The sequence below is a fragment of the Callospermophilus lateralis genome, chromosome 2 (genome assembly GCF_048772815.1).
Source record: "Callospermophilus lateralis isolate mCalLat2 chromosome 2, mCalLat2.hap1, whole genome shotgun sequence".
NCBI classification, from domain to species: Eukaryota; Metazoa; Chordata; class Mammalia; order Rodentia; family Sciuridae; genus Callospermophilus; species Callospermophilus lateralis.
This window is the reverse complement of record NC_135306.1, coordinates 204127534-204147521: the sequence shown is the minus strand read 5'-3', so window position 1 is coordinate 204147521 and position 19988 is coordinate 204127534. Positions and strand designations below refer to the sequence as shown.

At 56.7% G+C, this 19988-nt stretch overlaps 1 protein-coding gene across 1 annotated transcript in view; it reads left to right on the top strand.

Moving 5' to 3' along the window:
* The window catches only part of Nrxn2 (neurexin 2), a 95397-nt gene that overhangs the window by 7512 nt on the left and 67897 nt on the right, over positions 1 to 19988 (top strand). The window contains 4 exon segments of the mRNA XM_076844741.2: positions 4906 to 4923; positions 9610 to 9639; positions 11781 to 11852; positions 16084 to 16385. Of these exon segments, the coding sequence (XP_076700856.2) occupies positions 4906 to 4923; positions 9610 to 9639; positions 11781 to 11852; positions 16084 to 16385 (422 nt within the window).

Below are 19988 nucleotides of genomic sequence, written 5' to 3'. Positions count from 1 at the left end.
GCTCCTTCCCTGAGGCTTGCCCCGGCCTGAAATCCTGCCTGACTGTTGGGCTCTCTGTGGGTAAAAGGGGCTCCAGGCTCAGAGGGATGGATTTCTCTAGAGAGTGGTGGACAGTGGCTGCCCTGAGAACCCAGAGGCGAGAGAGGTGCTCCCAAGGGAAGGTGGCTGTCACTGCCTGGTTTCGAGTCCCCTCCTCGCTACTTGCTAGGGATGCATTTTACTGATCCACCTTGTTCTTCAGTGTCTTACTCTGCAAAATGGAAGCACTAATGTTGTAAGCACAGATAGTTACTATGGTTCCTAACCCTAGTGATCAGGGAAGGCTTCATGGAGGAGGTGGGACTTGGTTGGACCTTAAAGGATGACTGGTGGAAAGGATAGGGACCAGCTTTCGGGACGGAAGTATTGCCTGAACCCGGAGTGGTTGCACTGAGTGGTGCATTGGAGACCAGGTTGGTTGTGCTTTATGGGAGATAAAATCAGAACTGTAGGTTAGCTAGAAGCCTCTAGCAATCTTGACTTCCAGAATGTAGCCCACTGGAAGTTTTAGAGCCAGGCAGATTTGGGTTCAAAGTTTGACTCTGCCCCTCGACAGCAGTGTGACCTTGGACAAGTTATTCTACTTTTTCTTTTTTTTTTTTTTTTTAAATAGTACTAGGAATTGAACCCCAGGGATACTGTGCCACTGAGCTATACCCAAGCCCCGCACCCCCGCTTTTTTTGGTACTAGGGAGTGAACCCAGGGACGCTCAACCACGGAGACACATCCACAGACCCTTTTATATTTTATTTAGAGACAGGGTCTCACTAAGTTGCTTCCTCAGTAAATTACTGGGGCTGGCTTTGAACTCATTATCCTCCTGCCTCACCCTTCCAAGCCACTGGGATTACAGGCATTTGCCACTGTGCCCTGTCCCCAGCCCTTTTTTTTTTTTTAGAGAAAGAGAGAACTTTTATATATATATATACACACACACTACACACACACACACACACACACACATATATATATATATATATATATATATTAGTTTTCGGTGGACACAACATCTTTATTTTATTTTTATGTGGTGCTGAGGATCGAACCCAGCGCCCCGTGAATGCCAGGCGAGCGTGCTACCGCTTGAGCCACATCCCCAGCCCCTCCCCATCCATTTTTATTTTGAGATAGGGTCTCACTAAGTTGCTGAGGCTGCCCTTGAACTTGCTATCCTTCTGTCTCAGCCTCCTGAGTAGCTGGGATTACAGACATGTACCACCACACTGGGCTTGCTTCTACTTTTGGAGGTGTGTTTTCCTCATCTCTAAGAGGGACTTCTAGTAATATGCACTTCCATGAGCTGGGTAGAGGAAACAGTACCTGCCAAGAGCCAGGCACACTTCAGGGCTCTGCACATGAGAAGTCTTATTTTATTATTCACTCAACAAACACAGAAATGCCTTTCTCTGAGCCAGGAACTGTGCAAGCAGCTGGAGATAGAGATGAAAGAAACATTGTCCTGTGGGTATTTTCACAGTCCAGTCAGGAAGCAGACACGAAACACAATTGCAATATAGCCTCGATAAGTGCAACAATAATGGAATGTACACGCCTGGAGCTGGCACAGAAGAGGGTGACTGGCTGCTCTCCTGTGTTCGGAACACACAGATGCGTGTTGATTCAAGGAAGAGTCGACTTTCTCAGGCAGCTGTGGGAGGGAAGAGCATTTCAAGCCCAGGAAACAGGACGTGGGGAAACATGTCTATTAGGCAGGTGGGGTGGCGCTTGCCTGCAGACCCTGCTACTCGGGAGGCTGAAGCAGGAGGATTGTGGGTTTGAGGCCAGCCTGGGCAACTCAGTAAGACCCTCATTGAAAGCAAGAAAGCCTGTGCCTGTGAGAAAAGTGGGGAGAGGCTCGGTGTGGCCAGAGCCTGGGTTGGTGCAGGAAAGGAGCCCGGGGGGCACCGTCAGGCTTTGAAGGGACTTTCCTACCAAGACTAGACCGTTATCTGGTGAAGTCCAGTGAGAAGCCGGCTGTGAAGAGTTTTTAGCAGGGTTGTGACATGGTGGGACCATGGGACCGTGTGGAGGGTATGAACTGCAGGGTGAAGAGACTGGTTGAAGGGGAATCATCTCAGAGGCTCATTAATGTTCCCAGGAGAAGAGCAGATAAAGAGCTGGTCTGGGGGCTGTGCCAGGGCTGCAGGGTTTCAGAAGGTGGAACCCCCAAGTTCTGGTGATCAGTCTGGAGAAAGAGCAGGGCCGTTTCCTGGGTGCCTCGGGGGATCAGGGCATGGAGGCAGGAGGAGAGGGGGAGGGTTCAGAGGCCTGTGAGACCCTCAGGGAGCCGCCCAAAGGCAGATGGGTGCGAGGGCTGAGAGCACAGAAGAAAGGCTTGACCCAGAGCCTCATCAAGTCTGAGTGTGTGTGTGTTGATCACTGCGGGCGTTAGTAAGATGTGTCTGGTCCCTGTGCTGAGAGAGCGCGGTGGGGACAGGAAGGGAGACCAACCAGGAAAAGGCTGTTGCAGACAACCAGCCATGAGGGGCAGCTGTCCCCGGGACTGCTGTGGAGAGCTGCTGCTGGGTGGCCTCCTCTTTTGTAGAGAGGAGACGGATGAGCCACAAGCTCATCGGGAGTGCGGTGAGGCTGTTCTGGAAAGTCCCACGTGAGGGTCGTGGGGGTCGGTTGGTGGGCGCCTGACTCGCGGTTACCTGATCTCTCTGAAGCCTGGCAGCGTGAGGCTCACCGTGGGAGTTCAAGGAGAGTTGGTTGGAGGCAGGTCAAAACGCGGCACAGATGCTTGGTTCGGGACTGGGGTCATGAGCATGGCCTCCGTGGTAGAGTTTAGAGGCCACAGAGCTGTGGAGGCAACAGGTGGGGATGTGGGACAGTCACTTAGAAGGGATTGGGGCTGCAACGCCCCATGGGAGTCCCTCAGCCACCAAAATGAGCTGTCCCCAAGGAGAGCGGGAAGAAGCAGGAGAGTGAGGACAGGGGACAGAGCCTGGCACAGCGAGCGAGGAGAGAAGGTCTCTCAGTGCTGACCGCGGGGGCCAGGAGAAACTGAGCTGCCTGGTTTCAGCTTCCCGAGCATGGCATGTCACGTTTCTGGCAGGTGGAAATACCTTTTGAAAGATCTGCCATGGTGGATCATCTAGAAACCTGCCCGCCTCCTTGTTTGCCCAGGTGCTGGTGAGCTGGTTGCGCTGACAGGACGGGGACGTAGCAACTGAGACCGGAGAAGCCCTATGCAGCAGTCCTCAAGGGGCCCCGGGGTTTCCTGAGGGTCCCCTTCACCAGCCAGCTCTCCCCATAAATGTGATGTGACTGTTTATTTAAGAAAATCATTATATACAGAGCATCCAAGGAAGTACGTGTCAGGCAAAGAAGCTCTTTGTCATATAGAAATGTGTTTGTGGCACGTGGAGGCTTGTGTGTGTCCGTGTGTGAAATGGGTGAGAGACCGGGAGAGACACTGGGATTGAAAGGGAGTGGCGTTCATCCCAGGGTGTGTGTCACAGTCAACTGGAGGGAGTGTGGAGTGGCGGTGGGTGGATGCAGCCCTGTTACGTATTGGATTGCTGTGCAGGCATTGATATTTGCATTCAGATTCATGTGTGTGTGTGTGTGTGTGTGTGTGTGTGTGTGTGTGTTGTGGGCGTGGTATCAGGAAGGATAAATAACACTGTTTGTTTTTGTGATACAGCTGCCCCCCCTCAGAGGGCATGAGCAAATAGCACAAAATGGGCTTGGAGGTGGGAGGAGATTGTGTGTGCGTGCGCGTGCGTGCATGGGTGTGCACGTGTGTGCACTACACTGTGTGTCTCCATGACTGCCCTGGGGCCTTCGTGCGTGTGCATCTTTCCCCGCGGGTTGTGTTTGCAGGTTCTGCTGTTTATCTGCTCTGCCTTTTGCTCACTCTGGGGGCTCCCAGGAGGTGGGCAGGTAGCAGTGTCAGGAGCCGGGGCACCCGGGTCCCCTTCCGAAGCAGGCTGGGCGTGGTCTGCTTGAGGAGCTGCTTCCATCCTCCCTCCCTCCCACCTTCTCTTTACCCATCTGATGCACCTCAGGCCAGGCCAGGTCGGTGGGGGGGGCAGTGTGGCCCACTTGACCTCCGACCCCTGAGGTGGCCATGCCACCTGGGTCTGCCTCCTGATGTTGGGAAGGCATTTGTGCTAACAGTGGAGCCAGAGCCAGAGCCAGAGGGGCTCTCTGCAGCCCGGCCTCTCGTCTGTAGGAGGGAGGAGGGGCTTGGAGAGGCTGAGTGATGGAGGTCACATGGCACTTTGGGGCAGAGCTGGTTCCTGACCATGGACTGTCGCCTTTTCTCCCCTGGGCTCTGGGGTGCTGAGGGGTGGTTGGATTTTTGTGTGAAAAGCCTTCAGGTGTGAGTAGCGTGAGAGCTGAATGTGTCACTGGATTGCTAAGTGCTTATGTGTGTCAGTGTGTCACCGAGCGTGAGTGTGTCTCGGGCAAACCCAGCGAGACGGTTACTGGTGTGAGCGTGTCCCCATCTGTCTCTGAGAAGCAGTGGAGGGTGGGGAGGAGCCTGCCTTCAGGAAGAAGCCCGCTGCTGCTCCTGCCCAGCCTCCCACCTTCCATGTGACCTTGAGTGGCAACTGCCCTGGCTTGGGCCTCGGTTTCCTGAAATGCAGCACAAGGGTTGGGTGTGAGGCATGTGGGGGCTCCCAACCCTCCCGGACTGGCTGACTCTGTGTGTGATGGACTTGGAGGGCGGCTCTGCCCCTGCCCCATCCCCAGACCTTCTGGGTTGGGTGGCCTGTGTCGGGACCTGGGTGGGCTTCAGGACCTGGGCCCCTGGCTGCCCTGGGAGCTGCTGTTGGTGGTGTGGCCTGCGTGCTAACAGCCCTCCTTTTTCTTCTCTCTCTGCCTCCCCCTTCTCTGAACCTGGCTGGCTGTAGAGGAGCACCCTATGGAAGGTGAGTGAAGCCTCTTGGTCACTGGGGTAGCACATCTGTCACCATGGGGGTCCCATGTGAAGGGGTGTCGTCGGTCACTCAAGGGCTCCCTCCCCTGCCTGTGCTTGGGCCCCTTGGAGGAAGGCTGTCTGGGTCCTCCCTTCTGCCTGGGCTCCACTTCTGCTGGTGGGGGGCTGCCAGGTAGCCGCAGGCCCTTCCCTGACCCGTGTCACTTCATTCTGACCACTGGCCTTTCTTCTTCCTTGCAGGAAAGGGAAAGGGATCTTTGGGAAGAGCTGGGCACGGGGGTGGAGGGCTGTGGATCAGAAGTGTGCAGGGTGGGTATCCTGCTTGCCCTGCCCTGCTCAGGAAGCACAGAAAGGCCTTGCCACCAGGGATGGGGTGACGGAGCCACCTCTGCCCCGGAAGCCCTTGCGTGGGAGAATCCGCCCCTCTGCTGCACAGCTCAGGAGGCCAGAGTGTGGTCGGTCGAGACTGCAGGCTGGGTGGGGGCCTGCCACTGGTCAGGGCACGTGGGCAGGGGCAGCTCCTCTGCTCCGATAAACCCCGATCGCCACTGGGAGGTGAGGACAGGGGCCCTTCGTCCTGCCCAGTCCCAGGGCAAGGGTGGTGCAGCCTCCTCCCTGGGTCTGTGTCCATTCTTTCCCTGCCTTCTTCTATTTGACCATCTTTCTCTGCTTTTTCGTCTTTATCTCTTTCTCCAGGGCCCCATCCCTGGACTTCTCTCTGTGTCTGTCCTTCCCACAGCTCTTTCCAGGTTTCTATCTTTCTCTCAACCTTTCCTTCTAGCTTTGGTTTCTCTGTGTTTCTTTTCCTCTTTGGGGTGGACTCAGATCAGGGAGCGGGAAGGCAGTGTTGAGTGTTCTGGGCCTGAGGGCTGGGCTGCAGGGAAGTCATATGGACCACTGGGGAGGGCAGCAGAGGGGTGCAAGGTGAGGCCATCTCCCAGTCCCCACCCTGCTCCACGCTCTCCTGTCCTGGGAAAGCAGGAGTCGGGGGATGTGCCAAAATTGCTGGACCTGGACCCTGTGGGAGGAGCAGGGCTACTGCCAGGATGCAGGTTCCTGGGAAGGAAGGTGGTCAGGCCCTTGGCCTGGGTGTGAGTGGCATCCATTTGTCCTCGTGGTGCCTACGGTTTGGCTTGTCTCTCCTGGTGTCTCGTCTTCTCAGGGCTCCTTAGGTTCTCTGGTCGCAGCAGCAGGCACCTGTGTGTGCACATTCATACAACTCTGCTGGTCAATGTGCCCCTGGGTGTCTCTGCACGTCCGTGAACATGTGCCCGTGTGCATGTGGCACAGTTGTGTCCTTGTGTGAGCATGCTGCACACCCACATGTTGTGTCTTTGTGCTGTGGCCCGCATCTTTCTGTGCCTGTTGGAGCATCCGTGGCTCTGTGGTCTCCATCCGTGTCCGCATCTGTGTGTCAGTGTTTACTCTGTGTGCTCTCTGTATGTGTGTGTGTGTGTGAGAGAGAGAGTCCGCGTGTCTAGGTGGACGCAGCCTTCTGAGGGCTGGAGATAAGATTTAGTGCTGATGTGACTTTTACTTGCTCTTGATGTCATGTCTGCTCCGGAACAAAGGGAGAGATGGAGGGAGGAAGAGAGAAGAAAGCGGAGAGGAAGGTCGGAGCCGAGAGCCAGGGAGAGCAGGCGGCTAAGTGAGGAGGTGGGATGAGGGCTTGTGGAGGGAGAGGCAGAGGAGAGGGACCTGGATGGAGTGGCGGGCTGCTCAGAAGTGGCCCGGAGATGGGGGCAGAGGAAAGAGAATATTTAGGTAGGGGCCAGAAGGAAGCTGGCCTTGGGGACAGTGGGAGTGAGACCTGTGGTGACACCTAGACATTTCCTTGGGGTGCCTGGCAGTCTGCTGGTTTAGGTGTGGTACTGTTGGGGCCGCGAGCTAGGACCATGTAGGTGTGTATGGGAGGCTGCGTGTGTGTGGGTTTGTGCGTGCGCACACGGGAGTGTGGCCTCTGTGTTCTCTGCTACGTCTGTGCCTGCTCGTGTGTCCTGATCTTGCCCTGTGGCCATCTTTCTCTTGATGGCCGTCCACTCAGGGGTGTGTTGGGGGAATCAGGGTGAGACTGAAAGTGGGGAGGGGGTTGGGCAGGTTGGTGGTAGTTCCCAGGGGCAAGCTGGGGACCTCCTCTGCGACATTGCACTCTGGACCCTGCAGCCCCCCTTTGTGGCTCTCAGGGGACCTCTGTGCCTCTGCCTCTTCTCCATCCCTCCATGCTGCGACACTGTGCCTGGAGGCCTAGCTTCCTTCAGGAGCCAGGCGTCCTGCTACGCAGCCCCTACCAGCCTCCTCTCTCCTCCTAGCCTCTTGCAGCAGGGCGAGGAGACCTAGAAGCAGCCAGAGAGTGCCCTAGGAAGAGACCTAGGGCAATGCCATCCATCACTGCTGGCCTCTTCTCCAGCAGTGGAGGAAGGGCTGATGCTACAGGTGGACATGGGCAGGAGAACACCCTGGTGGAGCCCCGGGGCCAGCAGGAGGGAGCAGATGCAGATGGGGTGGGGGAGGAGACAGACTTTAGGGAGGGAACCCTCGGGCCAGCTGGGGCTGAGCCAGGGGTAGACGGGAAGGGAACCGGCCTCCCCTCACCAAGATGGCTGGCTTTGTCACGCCTGAGGGAGCCGAGCAGCTGGTTGCCGTGGTGACAGAGGGAGAGTGCCGCATGCTAATGAGGCTGGCGAGGAGCTGGGCAGCGAAGGGTCTTGGAGGGGAGAGACCCCGCTCCCCCCAGCAGTAGTCAGGCCTGCAGGGGACAGAGGGTGGGTTTCCAGGGCCCCTGGAGCCTGGATGGGGTTGGGCAGAAGCCTGCAGTTCCAAGAGTGGGACCAGGGGTGAGGCTGCTGTTGACGGAGAGGGAGAAGGGTTCAGGACCTGGGACCTGGATTTAGGGGGTTTGGAAGAAGGTGCTGGTACTTCTTGGGGATAGAGTCAGTGGCAGGGTAGGGGGCCTTCAGAGCAAGGAATACGACAGTCCAAATCCTGGGGTCCCCACCTGTGCTATAGATGTAACCTGTGTCCCCCCTGCCAAGAGCTGTTTTGTCCTCAGGCCACCCCCAGCAGCTGTGGCCTCCTTCCCCAGCTGGCTTCACACCACAGGGAATAAATGAGCACCACCCCAGAGAGCTGGGGAAGAGGCAGCCCAAACCAGGCAGGGGCCAAGTCTTTGGTCCTGCTGCGCCCCTCCTGGCCTCCTGGACCCCAGGGTACTGGTCCTCAGCTCTGCCCCAGAGACATCTGTAGCCCCGTGGCCTAGATGTGTCCATCCTGGCCCATTTTGTAAGGTGCACATCTCATTGCCATAGCAGCCGGGTGGCTTCTTGGGGTGACAGGGGAGCTGCAGGCTGTTCCCTCCCCCACTCTCTTGACCAGACCACACTGCTGGGAGGTAGGGTTGGGAAGGAGCTGAGGTTTGGTGGGCTGGCTGGTCATCTCAGGAAGCCATGGGGCCTGGTTCTGACAGCCTGTCCAGGGCCTGGGGTCCTGGTCCAGCGGGTTGGGTTCTCGACACTCTGCCTGAGGAGGGTGCCTGGGGTGGGGCTGGTAGAGCTCTTCCAAGGAGCCACGGTCATCCTGGGGGAAATCCTAGTTATCTTGCTCAGTCCATTTTCAAAATTCAGCTTTTGGATTATCTCAGAGAAGCCCTGGCCAGAGATGGGGATCTGTGGAGTAATTTAGGAAAGAGGTGCTTTGACCTCTCAGAGGGCTGGGCCTCCTGCCCAGGGGCTTGGTGTCCTGTTTGGACCTTGCTGTCTAAGAGTTCGGCCTGTCTCCCAGGCCTTCCCGTGGAAGAATCCATACCTCCCCTCTTTGCTCCAGGGTTTTCCCAGACTCAACCTCTTTCTGCTCTAACCTTGTCCTCTGAGCTCTAGTTTCCTCTTAGAACCCAGGTGTGGGGGTCCCTGTTCCCCATATAGCAATGGATGGGAGGGAGGGAGGGTTAGGCCCGGTGACAAGTCTCTGCAAACCCAGCTTGGGTGGGAGATTCCTTTAGGCCAAGCTTCCTCCTACCCACCGCCTTTCCCCCTTCTCTGCCAAGGTCACAGGGGTCGTGGGGATGGGTCCATGTGTGAGGGGGGTGGAGGCCCCCTTGCCCGCTCAATCCCATGCTAACAGGACACTCTCTCTCTCTCCAGGTGGCTTTGATTTTTGTGTCGTGTTTTATTTTCTCTTCCATCTGAATCGTTTTTCTCGTTGACCGTTTTTTTTTCTCTCCGCCTCCCGGAAGAAAAAAAAAAAAGAAAAAAAGAAAAAGGAAAAAGCAGTCCTCCCAGCCTCATGCTTCTCCTCCTTTTCCTTTTTTTTTTCCGGCAAGAAGAAAAATAAAGAAACCAAAATCCCCCCCCCGCCCCCACCCCCACCCCGCAGCGCCCCCGCCCCCCCTGGCTCACCGCTCACCTTCCCTCATGCCCCTCTCTCTCTTTCTCTCTCTCCCCCTCCTGCCCTCCCCCTCTATCTCCGCATCGGGCCCCTTCCCTCAGCTTCTGGGCTGGGGGCTCTGTCCCGATGTCTGTCACAAGTTAAAAAGGGGTTTTTAAATTGTGGCAGCAAAAGCTTTTTTCCTCCCTTCTCTCTGGCTGATTTTGATGACTCGTGTTTTCTTTGTTTCTTTCCCCTTCCCTTTCTTTTTTTCTTCTTTTTTTTTTCTTTCTTTCTTTCTCTCCTTCCCCTTTCCAAGGTCCGGCTCACCTGACGTTAAACAGCGAAGGTATGGTCTGAAGTTTTGGTTTGGTTTGGATTGGATTGGATGGCCCCCAACCTGCGCCTGGATTTTTCTGTTCTTCTTCCTTCCCCTCCCTCCTCCACCTGTCCTGCCTCCTTCCTTCCTTTCCTACCTGCTCCTCTGCCATTTCTCTGTGTTACTGGGGGATGCGGGTGGGGGCAGGGCGATCCCCGTCTGTGCGCTCCCCTCTCCGCCTGCCCGACTCCTCCATGCGCCCTCATCCCACCTTGGTTTCTGACATCAAGAGATGTTTGAACTCCTGCCGTTGTCTCCAGTACCTCTTTGCGTTTTCCTGGTAGTGTATCTCGCTTGTTTTCTTTCTCATGGTGCTGTTTTATTTCCTTCCACTCATTCTGATCATCCTTTCTTTTCTATGAACCCAAGTAAACAGAGAAGGGCCTGGGCTGCGGACAGAGGTGTGCAGCCATGTCCCATGTTCCTCTTCCCCTGCTGCTGCTGCGGGAGGCCCCTGTCTCCAGAATGGGGAGGAAGAGGGGGGGCTGGGGGTGTAGGACCCCTGTCTTCCACAGTGTCCCATGTCCACCTTCCCCTCCTGCCTTTTGAATGGCTCGTGACCCTATTGGACGCATGAGAACCTTGAGGACCAGAGATAAAGTGACTTGCTAGTGATTGCACAGCCCCAGTTGGTAGCCTCCCTTTAGCCAAGTCCCTGCCCCCTTTCAAAGCCCCCGTGTCAAGAAAACCTGGGGACAGAACCTAGGAGTCCTGACTGGTGCCTTCCATCTCTGGCCTCCTCCGTCCTCCCTGTCATTGATTCTTTAAGAGCACAGGAATTTGACCTTCCAGGTACTTGGGCATTGCCGTGCGCACCCAATGTAGCTCTCTTTTGAGGGTCATCCTTCACAAGGACAGGGCGAAGTCCTTAACTGTGGGCAGGGGAACCCATCGGACCACAACTGGACTGCAGGGAGAGACTTCTGTAGATCTGAGATTGGGGATGGGTTTAGGTCTGGGTAGGTGGGGGCCTAGGTTCCTTGCAGGGATGGGGAACTATGGCAAGAAGTGTGGGGAGGCAGGAGGAGGTGCCCTGGCTGGCCCATGCACATTCTTCTTGCCTCTCAGTGCTTGTTTTTTTGGGGTGCTGGCTGTGGCTTACCTAGTTATCAGTGATCCCAGAAGGCCCTCCCCACCTCCAGAAAGTTCCGTAGCACAGATGCTAATACAGTTTTGAGTTTTGGGGATTTGGGATTGGAGTCAGTTAGAGCCCAGATAGGAGTTGTTCTCCTTCATCCCTGGGACCCCCTTATCCTGAAGCCATCCTGTAGATCTGGCAATAGGGTGGGAGCCAGGGAGCCGGGCACTGGGGGCACGTTCTCTGACAGAGCTGGGTGAGAGCTTCAGCGGGTCTGGAGCCCAGACATGGCAACTGTGCCTTCGGAGGTGGTGAATAGGGTGGTGGGAGTGAGAACTGGCCCCCCAGAGAGGCTGCCCACAGCTGTGGTGAGCTCTACCCAGCCAGGCCCTGCCTTGGTGGGCACAGCCCTTCTGTGGGCACAGTGCAGGGAGGATGAGTCAACAGGAACTATGGGAAGCCCCTCCCCCCAGGAAATCCTTGGGAAGCCCCAGGGTTTAACTCTTGTCACTGCGGGGACTCAGGTCAATGTAGGTGGCCAATGAGAGGGTAGGTACAGCAGTGTGAACTGGGGAGGCTTTTGGAGCAGGGCTGCCTGTGTCTGGAGATGACGACTGTGAACTCTGAGCCAGCAAAAGGGACATGAGCAGAGATGCCTTGTGGGGAGGAGTGTGAGCCTAGGGGAGGCCCAGTGGCCAGGGACCAGCCAGAGGTGGGAAACCAGAGCTCAGGGCCTCTGGGGATGGGCTGGTCTGTTTGCTCCTTCCTCTGCTCCTCTGCCCAGACTCCCTACCCCTGGGCGAAGACTAGAAACTGGTGGTCATGAGTCTAATGGGGTCTATGGAGAGAGTGGTTCTTGGTTTGTCAACCGGCTCCTTCCCGAGAGGTTCTGGAGACAAGCTAGTCCCCAGAGAAGCCCCCTGGTGCATGCAAGTAGCACCTTTGCCCTGAACAGGGCCCTGCGTCACTCAGGGTTGGGGTGGGCCTGGCTGGGATGCCCCGTGCGCCTGACCCCCCAATTCTGCTTCTCCAGTAGGGTCCTTACTGTTCTCCGAGGGGGGGGCCGGGAGAGGAGGAGCCGGAGATGTGCACCAGCCTACCAAAGGTCAGTGACCCCACCATCTCCAGGGAGCCCAGTCCTCACCCACTGAAGACTAACTACACTTTTAGGAGAGCCGAGTTGGCACAGGTGCCCCGCTGGGTACCCAGGAGGCCTTCCCTGGGCCTGTACTGCAATGCCAGTCCTGAGGCCCCTGCCCTGGGGCAGAGGGCCCAACCTCCATTTCTTTCCCACAGCCTGTTGTCCTGATGGCTTTCTAGAACACAAATGTCCTTTTCTATGGCAGTTGTCAGGCCTGTCCCTAGAAAATATCTGTTTCTCTGGGAGCAGGGCAACCCCCCATTTAACCATCAAATTCTGAAAACCTGCCCAGGGGGATTCTGGGTGGGAGATGTGGCTGCTGTGATCTGTGTGTATCATGCACATGGCCTCAGAGGTCCCTCGGGACTCTCGGTGGCAGGGATCGTTGCTTTCATTTTTTACAAATAGGGAAACTGACACTGGCCAAAGCCCCCAAGGCCAGCACGGGGCCCTTCTGCATCTTGGGGCTCTAAGATCTCAGCTCCTTTTTTTCCACGCTGTGGCTGCCTCTCTTAGGAGAATCTCTTTCCCAAGAAATTTACAGGCCAGTTTGACAGCCCTCAAGGAACTGTGGTGGGTCCAAAGCCTGGTGCTGTCACATCCCATCTGCATCCTTCAGTGTTCTTCTGTCTGCCTGGGTTCCCGCTGTCCCTGCCTGCCTCCAGCTCCTTGCTGTCTCTTTCAGCCACTCACACTGAGTCTTCCTCAGCTCCCAGGCCAACCTGGACATCTCCCCGAGTACCCTTCATCTACACCTCTGTTAGAGTCGGCCACACTGTCAACTGTCACCCCCACTCCGTTAGAGTCGGTCAATTGTCACCCCCACTGCACTGAGCTCGAAAAGGATTGGGGATTTTCATTTGTTCCCCCCCGCCCCACCCGACCCGGGCCCCCAGGCTCACACAGTTCCCGCACATGCGTAGGCTGGAGCCCAGCACACTGTTCTAAATGAGCGAATGGTCTCTGGCCCCGGGAGTCTCATTGACGTTCTAACAAGTAACTACAATACAGCGTGGTCCACGCAAAGAATAGAAAAGTGCAGACTTTGTTCAGAGGAATTAATTTATTCTGAGAGAGGGAGGAGGGAGAGTGCGCACCTGCGTCTGCGCACATCCACAGAAGTTAGATCCCAGCCCAAGAGTTGATCTGTGGGCTGGCTTACGTTTAGGAAGCGGCCCCTGTCTGTTCTTTCTAGATGCCTGCAGCAGCCTGTGCGGTGGGCTGATGATTAGCTCTCTTCCAGAGGAGAAAAGTTGGGCTTCGAGCTCTTGTATCTTGGCCAAGGTCACAAAGCGGGTGGCAGAGCCAGCACTAGCGCCCAGGTCTTCTTTCTCACATCACACTTCCTCCCCAGGGAGCAGTACAAGATGTTACTAGGCAGTAAGCCAAATGCGCAGAACAGACAGCTGTAGTGCTGAGGCGCAGGGAGGGGCGAGGGGCGCTGGAGACCTTCCCAGTGGAGGCCCTTGAGCTGGGCCCGGAAAAGAGGCGGCTGCTGCGTCCCCCATTTTCATGGCACTTGGAAACCCAGGATCACAATAGCTAGTCTCTGGCCTTACTCAGATCCACTGGGGACACTTGTGGGACCACAGACTCCTCGGTGGAGAGAGGTTAACAAGTATCAGCTCTTACAGGCTCCCTGCACCCGGAGCTTGGGGGCTTTAATTGTCAGGTGCTGCTGGGAGTTGTAGTCCCGGCTGCGGTGCAGGAGATGGGGTGGAGCGCCCCCTGGCGCTTCAAGGGCTCAGATCCGGTTTGTGCTCTGCAGCGCACCCTCTGCTAACCTACGTCCTGACCTCAGGAGCATCACCCCACCATCCCTTGAGGTCCTGCCCTTCGGGATCCCCAAGGTTCTCTCTCCTCTTAGTCCTCTGGTTTTCTCTGCTGCATTTTCTTACCTCTCTCTGTCCCTCCGCTCCCCATGCTCCCCTTGGCCGCTCCGGGTCTCTTCCCATCTCTGGGCCTGCCTGACAGTCCTCTGGTGTCTCCAGGGACTGGAGCCTATAGTAGGCAGAAGCTGCAGCGGAGTCAGTTTTGCCTTCTCTCCCGGGAGGCCTGGGGCCGAGCTGAGGAGTCGAGGAATGGCCTATTTCTCTGCTCTGTCTTGGCAGCCTGGTCCATCCAGCCCAGTCCTGCCTCTCTCCTTTTTTCTGGCTTCCCAATCACTTTGTCCTGTGACTGCCTTGTTCTTTCTTTTCCTTCGGTCTGACTGGCTTTGTAATGGTATTTTCTTTGATTGTGGTGAAGGTGAGGGAGTGGGAGGGGAGGCCAGGCCTCTGGGCGGGCCTGACCAGTACTTGTGGCAAACCCAAGGTCAAACACATTCCCTTTTCTGGTCCTTGAACCCCCTGGCTCTGCCACTATCTGAGCAGCAGGCTTGGTTACTATGGAAACAGTAAGGTCCCAGATAGCCTTGGCTTTCATTCCCTGGAGGTCCCTGTTCCTTTTCCTTGTTGGCCCTCTCCCTGTCTCTCTGCCTGTCCCCCAGGGCCTGTCCTTTTCTTTACCTATGGAGCGTCGCATCACCTCTGGTTTCCTTCCAGCCCTGAGCTTGTGTCTCTCCTCTGGTCCTCGATGGCCCATCTTTCTCCTCTCCGCACTGCCGCCCTCTACAACACCCTCCTGCCCCTTCTTGTCCTACTAGATCTTCACCATTGCCTCTGGTCCCCTAGGCAGACAGAGGGTGGGATTCAGGCTGTCCCAGTGTGTCCCATGCCCCTCCCCCAGCCTTGCTGCCCTGTGGCCTCAGGACACTGGGCCTTGCCAGCTGCAGTGAGGGCTGTGCCAGGCGCTGGGACAGCAGCTGGTGCCTTGGCATCCGGAGACAGTGAGGGCAGAGTCTGTGGGCAGGCTGCCCAGAGAGGGAGGCAGGCTGTGTGAGCAGGCAGGGGCTAGACCCTGCAGCCACACATGGTGCTGCTGCTGAGCCATGGGAGGGCAGCTGCCCCCTGGTGGCCCTGCATACCCCCGGCATGGTGACTGTTCTTTCCTGGGCCTTGGGAATGTCTACTGAGAACCCCTGCACTCCAGTAGCTCAGTCTCTGCATAGACCCTTAGGACACAGCCCTGTTTGCTCCTCACCCACCTGGGAAGGTGGGACAGAGCAAAGCTGTCACCATTGATTGGCAAGGAGACATAAGCCACTGCCTGAGTCCAGGGCCTCTGGTCTGGCCTGACTCTACTCAGATTCTCTTCCCTCTGCTCGTGTTCTAGCTTTACCCCAACTTCCTGGTCCCAGAGTCAGTGGCCTCTTGCTTGTCACCTACTTGCAGGGCACTAGCAATCCCTAAGGGCCTCTCAGAAGTTGCTGCTGCTTAAAAAGTGCCTGGGCTGGGTGCTATGTCCACGAACACCCTACAAGCACACAGGTGCACGCACACACCCCACACGTCCCCACGCGTGAAATCCCAGCCAAGCCTTGCAGTCCTGCGTCTGCTGCCTGCCTGGCCCACCCAGCATGTCCAGCCCTATAGGGCCCTTCAGAGGCTGTCCTCAGGTTGGAGTAGGACGCTGGGGGTGGAGTGAGAGGTGGCATGGTGGCCACCATGGGTGCTCTGCACAGTGCAGCTGCCTGGTGCATACCCCTGTCACCTGCATTGTCTTCCTGTTGTCTTACCCCTGTCCTTTCCCTTCCCACTATTTCCTGTCCTCCTGTCTGCTCAGTGCTGCACAGTAGGCTTACCAGCCCCATCCCAAATGGTAAGGCCTGAAACCATCCCTGGGCACTGAGAATGTCCGTAACCTGGGGAGGCAGGAAGGGGAGGTGGGCTGCATTCGGGGGACCCTTGGTGTCCCGGTCCTAGGGAGGAACCAGATAGAGCCTCTTGTCTCTGTCCGACATCTCTTTGCTAAGGGGGTGGCCGATGGGAGGGTTGATGTGGGGAGATGGTGAGGACTGTCCGCTCTGCCTGGCCCTGTGGCAGCTTAATTGTCAGCTGTCAGTGTAAGAGCCACTTAGCAGCCTCTGGCTTTGGAAATGGACCTGGGGGAAGTTGGTTTTTGACAGCAAAGATGGCCAGGCCCAGGGAGGAGGGTTGAGAAGCTGAGGAGGGGGAAGGGGCCTAGAGCTCAGAGGTGGGACTACAGGACTCCCGGTGCCCAGGACTGGAGTGTGGGTGGCTGGAGGGGAAGACGGAGCCTCTGGCAGAGCCGGCTTCACTCAGCCTTCTCCCCTTTTCCCAACCACTGCGTCCAGGCAAGGAGGAGTTTGTGGCGACCTTCAAAGGCAATGAGTTCTTCTGCTATGACCTGTCACACAACCCGATCCAGAGCAGCACTGACGAGATCACGCTGGCCTTCCGTACCCTGCAGCGCAACGGGCTGATGCTGCACACGGGCAAGTCGGCCGACTATGTCAACCTGTCCCTCAAGTCTGGGGCTGTCTGGCTGGTCATCAACCTAGGCTCGGGTGCCTTTGAAGCCCTTGTGGAACCCGTCAATGGCAAGTTCAACGACAACGCCTGGCACGACGTCAGGGTCACCCGAAACCTGCGCCAGGTAGGGGGAGCAAGAAGAAGGCCAGGGTCAGCTGCATCTGGGACAGAACACAGGTGGAGAGAAGGCTGCCGGGGTGTGGTGGGAGGGACCAGGACTGGGCAGGAAGGCGTGGTTCTGGAGAAGAGCAGGACTTGGGGCTGTGGGGGCCCAGATTGTGGCCATAGCTGTGTGGCAGGCTTCAGAGACTCAGCAGTAGGGAGTCCAGCGGAGGATCCTGGGCAGGGTCCTTAGGCCGGGGCGAGGGCTGGGCTCTGGTTGGTGGGAGCAGCTGGGGTTTCCAGGACTGGGGCTCAGGAGTCAGGTGACGGGCAGGAGGGCATGTCAGGAGACGAGGTGTAAGCTAGGCCTGACTGAGGGGCGGGGGATCATGGGGCAGGGAGGGGTCCTCTGGGTGAGCAGGCTCTGACCTGGTGGAGCCAGTGTGTGACCCAGCTTTAGGCTGGGGCCGAGGCTTCCCTAGGGCAGAGCCAGAGCCAGAGGAGAGCGGGATGAGGCAGCCCGTGAGGGATGAGGGAACGGGACCTGCCCTTCCTCTCTTGCAAGGAACCAGGCTCTCCGAGTGGCCGTGCTGGCCTCTGTCTCTGGCTCCTGGTGCTCGGCGGAGAGCCTTCCAGGTCAGCCGTGCTTACAGGACAGTGTGGGCAGGTGCCCTCGGCTTCTGTTCCCAGACTCATCCACAGGACAGGTGCTCTCAGGACCTGCCTTTCCATCTCTCACAGGGCCCGAGGTGACCGTTGCAGGTGAGGCCATCTCTCTGGCCAGGCTCTGCTTGACAGGAGCCTCACAGCTAGTTTCCTGCCCCAGAAAGTTCCCGCCTCCATTCTGGGTCAGACTGGCTCTTGCTCCTGAGGAGAAGCCAGGGAGCCTCCGACGGGGCTCTGTCTCCACTCCTGGCTGTCCCCTGCTAACTCACCTCCTGGGTCCTGGGTCTTGTGCACTGTCTGGGTCTCTCAGTCTCACGGCTACAGGCAGCGAAGCTCTTCTAGCCCCCTCTCTTGAGGACCAAGTGCAACAGGATCCGCACCAGCGCCGCCCGCCCAGGCCCCATCCTGCTGCTCTGTGGCCTGTCTCTGGCCCCCATCTTCTTTGGACTTCCTGGTTCTAGTTGGATGGTGGCTCACCTTCCCTCCTGCTCTTCCTTGTCATCACTGTGTCCCCCGCCCCCCCCCCCCATAGAAAGGCTCTGCAGGGGGACTCAGAGCTCCGGCAGTCCTCCTCCTCCTCTGACCTGCTTGACATGGGATGATGATCTAATGGGGATTCCTCCTCCTTCGTGCTGCTCCCCCTTGCTGCCACAAGGGCTGTGACTAATCCCACTGCTCTTTTGGGAGCCTGCTGCGACCTGTCGCAGTCCAGCTCCTACTGATGCACCTGTCCTCAGTGGCCCTGCGTTCTGAAGGGCGACATTCTTGGTGGAGTCACTCCTCTTCCGTCCAGTGCCCCTCGTGTCATATCATCCATTATCCAGTCGGAGGCTTGTCACACGCATCCGAGCACACCTTAGTGTGTCCGTGCATTTGTGAGGCTTTCCGGTGCCACGTGCATTTTATCGGGGAGCAGGAAGCCGTCTTTGGTGCTGCTTGCTCACTAGCCCTCCCTGGGATCAGTGCTGTCACCTTGCCTTTGGCAAGACACTGCACACCCACAGTTCCTATGCGCATGTCATTTGGTCAACAAATATGGTACGTCACACTGGGTAGAGGGAAAAAGACCTGGTTCTTGCCCTTCTGGGACCTCAGCTCTTGAGGGGACAGGATGGAACTGTTGAGGGCGAACAGAGCGAGACCGTGCGAGGCCAGGGGGGCAGCAGCAGCTTCAACAGTCTGGAAACCCGGGGAGGGAGGGGTCCGTGGCCAGGGGAGGTAGGAAACCCACCAGGTGATACGTGGCCTCTGCACTCTTGAGTGTTGACAGTAACCCAGAGTCACCCCTTCCTGCGATGTGCAGTCATGGGTCCGAGCTGATGACTGATGGAAATCCCCGAGTGGCCCTAAATTGTTCTACCAGGTGGCTCAGAGCTGAGGCAGGTCACAGGGACCCAAAAGCAGGGCCTCCAGGCCACACAGGGTGTCTGCTTAAAGACTCGATTGAGAGCCCCTTTGAAGAAGGGTTTGGGGGATTTGATTGGACTCCTGGACCCAGACCCCACCCGTGAGTGAGAGGTACAAGAACTGCATTTGGGCAGCTCTCCTGGCCAGCCCCCGGGCCACACTCTGGTGCCCCAAACTTGGCCCTGGTTTAGCCTGTGGCCAACTGCATCCTTGCCCTGGCCTTCCCCTCCCTGTTTTTCAGGACTTCCAAAAGTGACTTCTTGGGCAACCTCTATTGGTCCCCTCTCGCCCTGCGAGAGCTCTGTTTCTTTCTTTTTTTTTTTTTTAAAGAGAGAATGAGAGAGGAGAGAGAGAGAGAGAATTTTAATATTTATTTTTTAGTTATCGGCGGATACAACATCTTTGTTTTGTATGTGGTGCTGAGGATCGAACCCGGGCCGCACGCATGCCAGGCGAGTGCGCTACCGCTTGAGCCACACCCTCAGCCCTCTGTTTCTTCCCACATGAATAAATCCCATTCTCTTGCACTCAAAATACTACTAATAATAACAACCAATAATAATTTTTTGGGGGGTTCTGTTGCTCCTACAGCAACATTCTCTCAATTGTTTAATCACACTGTCCCCAGGAGACATTTGCCAGTATCTGGAGACCTTTTAGATTATTGTAACTCAGAGGGTGCTACTGGCATGTTGTGGGTAGAGGCCAGGACCCCGCTAACAGTTCACAGGACAGCCCCCGCAACAAGGAATCATCTGACCCCAAATATCAGGACCTGCTGGGGAGAAACCCTGTTCGAGCAAGTCTGCGCTGTGTCTGGATGACATCCTGGCATTGGAAGAATCCTTCTGTGATCAGAAGGGTGATGTGGGGTGGGGTGGCTTGCACCAATGTTCTGTCTCCCTTAAGTTTTATGGGCCAGAAGCCCAGGACAGAGAGGTAATAATGACAGCTGCCTCCAGGTCTGTGGGGTGGGTAGCCAGAATCTGAGACCCCTGTGGCTTCCACTTTATTTTCCCGTTGTGATTAGAATTCTGGTGAGAAGACCTCCTGGAGGACGCCCCGGGATCACACCCAGGGCTCTGCCTTTCCTTCTGCTTCTGCAGCTATGGAAATGGGTCAAAGGTCAACTCCAAAGACAGGGAGGAGGCCAAAATTTCCTCCTTGTACTCCTGGATCATGTTATAATCCCTGGAATCATCTAGACATTCTTAGAACATAGTAATTAGGACCAGAAGGGGCCCTACTCAGAGAGCATCTTCCTTTCCTTTCAAACCTAGCTTTTGAAGCCACTGTGACAGCCAGTTCTCTTGGGGGATCTTGGCAGGAATGATTACCTCTGAGAATTCCCTGAGGCCTATTTTTAATCCTGGGCCCCAATCTGCTTCTATCCCCAGTATGCCTCCCAACTGCCTCCCACCACTGTGTAAGTAAAATGTGCAAATCCGTTCATCCTTCGCTGGAACCAAAGTTGGAAGACAAGATGGTTACCAAAGTATCACATGGTGCTGCCACTTGCCCAGCTTGGATGACGCCTCTTCTCAGTGCAGAG